Raw genomic sequence first — 1,468 nt, forward strand, 5'->3', positions numbered from 1 at the left:
CAGTGCAGGGATCAAACCCTGGACCTTGGTGTTAGCACCACGGTCTAATCAACTGAGCTAACTGGCTCTTGTGTTTAAGTGTGACGTGGCTCGTGGAAGACCTGACATTCCATGGCAATTCAGGAAGTGGGACCAAGTGTTTAATCATCTTCATTGTCGTCACTGGGCTTGAAGAGAAGCCTGTGGCTGGACTGCAACGGGCAGTGTGATCTTTAGCCAGTGGGAGCCATTGAGTGCACTATACAACATCAGCTATTCTTACAAGTTGTCTTTCTTTCCTCCCCAGAATGGCTTCCACAAGAAAAGCTAGCTGTCCTATAAGTGGTATTTTTGGTGATTTCAGTGATGTTTCCTTAGAAGATTCAAAGATGGAAGAACCCAGAAACTTGAAAATCAGTAGAAATCTTACCAAAATAGCACCTAGTCAAAGCAGATTTCTAAAAAGAAACCAAACCCTGGGTGAGAAACACTTCCTCCCAAAAGAGAAGGCCGTACTGGAGAGTGGGCTCAGGATTTCCTCTGGTCGACCCCCCACCACCACCTCAAAGATCAGAGCCAATCCTGCACTCATGAAGTTGGCCCAGATAGAAACCAGGATCATGAATCGGAAGGTGCACTTGAATTTGTCTGACACCGAATCTGACCCAAAGACCACTGATGATAGTCCTTGGAAGAGAGCAGATGAAATCCTCCCCAGGAGGACAGTTGAACATTCCACACAGAATACAGACCAGACTTCCCAGGAACAAGCCCATGACATTCCCGTCGCAGAGAGTAGTGCACAGAGTAGGAAGGGCAGTAGGTTTCTAAAGAAGAAGAAACCACCTGTTGAAAATAGATCCCCAGAGGCACATGTTGGGAAAGAGAGGACTTTTCAAACACCCAAACCGAAGGAACCTGCTAGAAAATTTGATTCTCCAGACAGTGATGAAGAGGAGATGAAAGAGTTGCTGGGAAGCTTGATGGAATCTTCTAGAGAAAAAGAAATATATATGAATCAGGGTTTCACCAGCACTGAAGTCAGTGAGAAAGAACGAATACAGCTGTTCTCAGTAAGGTTTTTATTTATTTATTTATCTTGGCGACTCGCCCGTTCAGGAATCTGAATCCTTGACCTTGGTGTTATAATATCACGCTGTAACCATCTGAGCTCACTGGCCAGCCCTATTTATTTATTTTTAACCAAGCCTTAGCATTTGCTGCAAATATGTCATAGCACTAGAGATTCATAGCAGCCATCACCTGAAAGCTACTTAGGAGAAGGGTTTGTTGAGGAAAGAGTAGTGTTTCAGCAATGGCAGATATCTGTTGTGGGGCTGCTGTGTGAGGGTCAGGATTTGAGACACATTAGGCAGTTTTTAAATATCTGTAAGTCATAACTCTGTACACACAGCACAACCTTTGTATGACTGATCAAACACCAGCAGTGATCAGTTCCACCTCGGGAAAGCTGCGTTTCTTTTTTTTT

General features: G+C 44.3%; 1 protein-coding gene across 6 annotated transcripts in view; it reads left to right on the forward strand.

Moving 5' to 3' along the window:
• LOC103598940 (chromosome unknown open reading frame, human C19orf44) overlaps positions 1 to 1,468 on the forward strand; it is a 19,815-nt gene that overhangs the window by 1,642 nt on the left and 16,705 nt on the right. For all 6 annotated transcript variants that reach the window (XM_008583006.1, XM_008583012.1, XM_008583009.1 and 3 more), the window contains exon 2: positions 287 to 1,052. In XM_008583006.1, the coding sequence (XP_008581228.1) occupies positions 288 to 1,052 (765 nt within the window). In that variant the 5' untranslated portion in view covers position 287. The remainder of the gene's footprint in view (positions 1 to 286; positions 1,053 to 1,468) is intronic.

Source organism: Galeopterus variegatus, unplaced genomic scaffold (assembly GCF_000696425.1).
Source record: "Galeopterus variegatus unplaced genomic scaffold, G_variegatus-3.0.2 Scaffold2794, whole genome shotgun sequence".
NCBI lineage: Eukaryota > Metazoa > Chordata > Mammalia > Dermoptera > Cynocephalidae > Galeopterus > Galeopterus variegatus.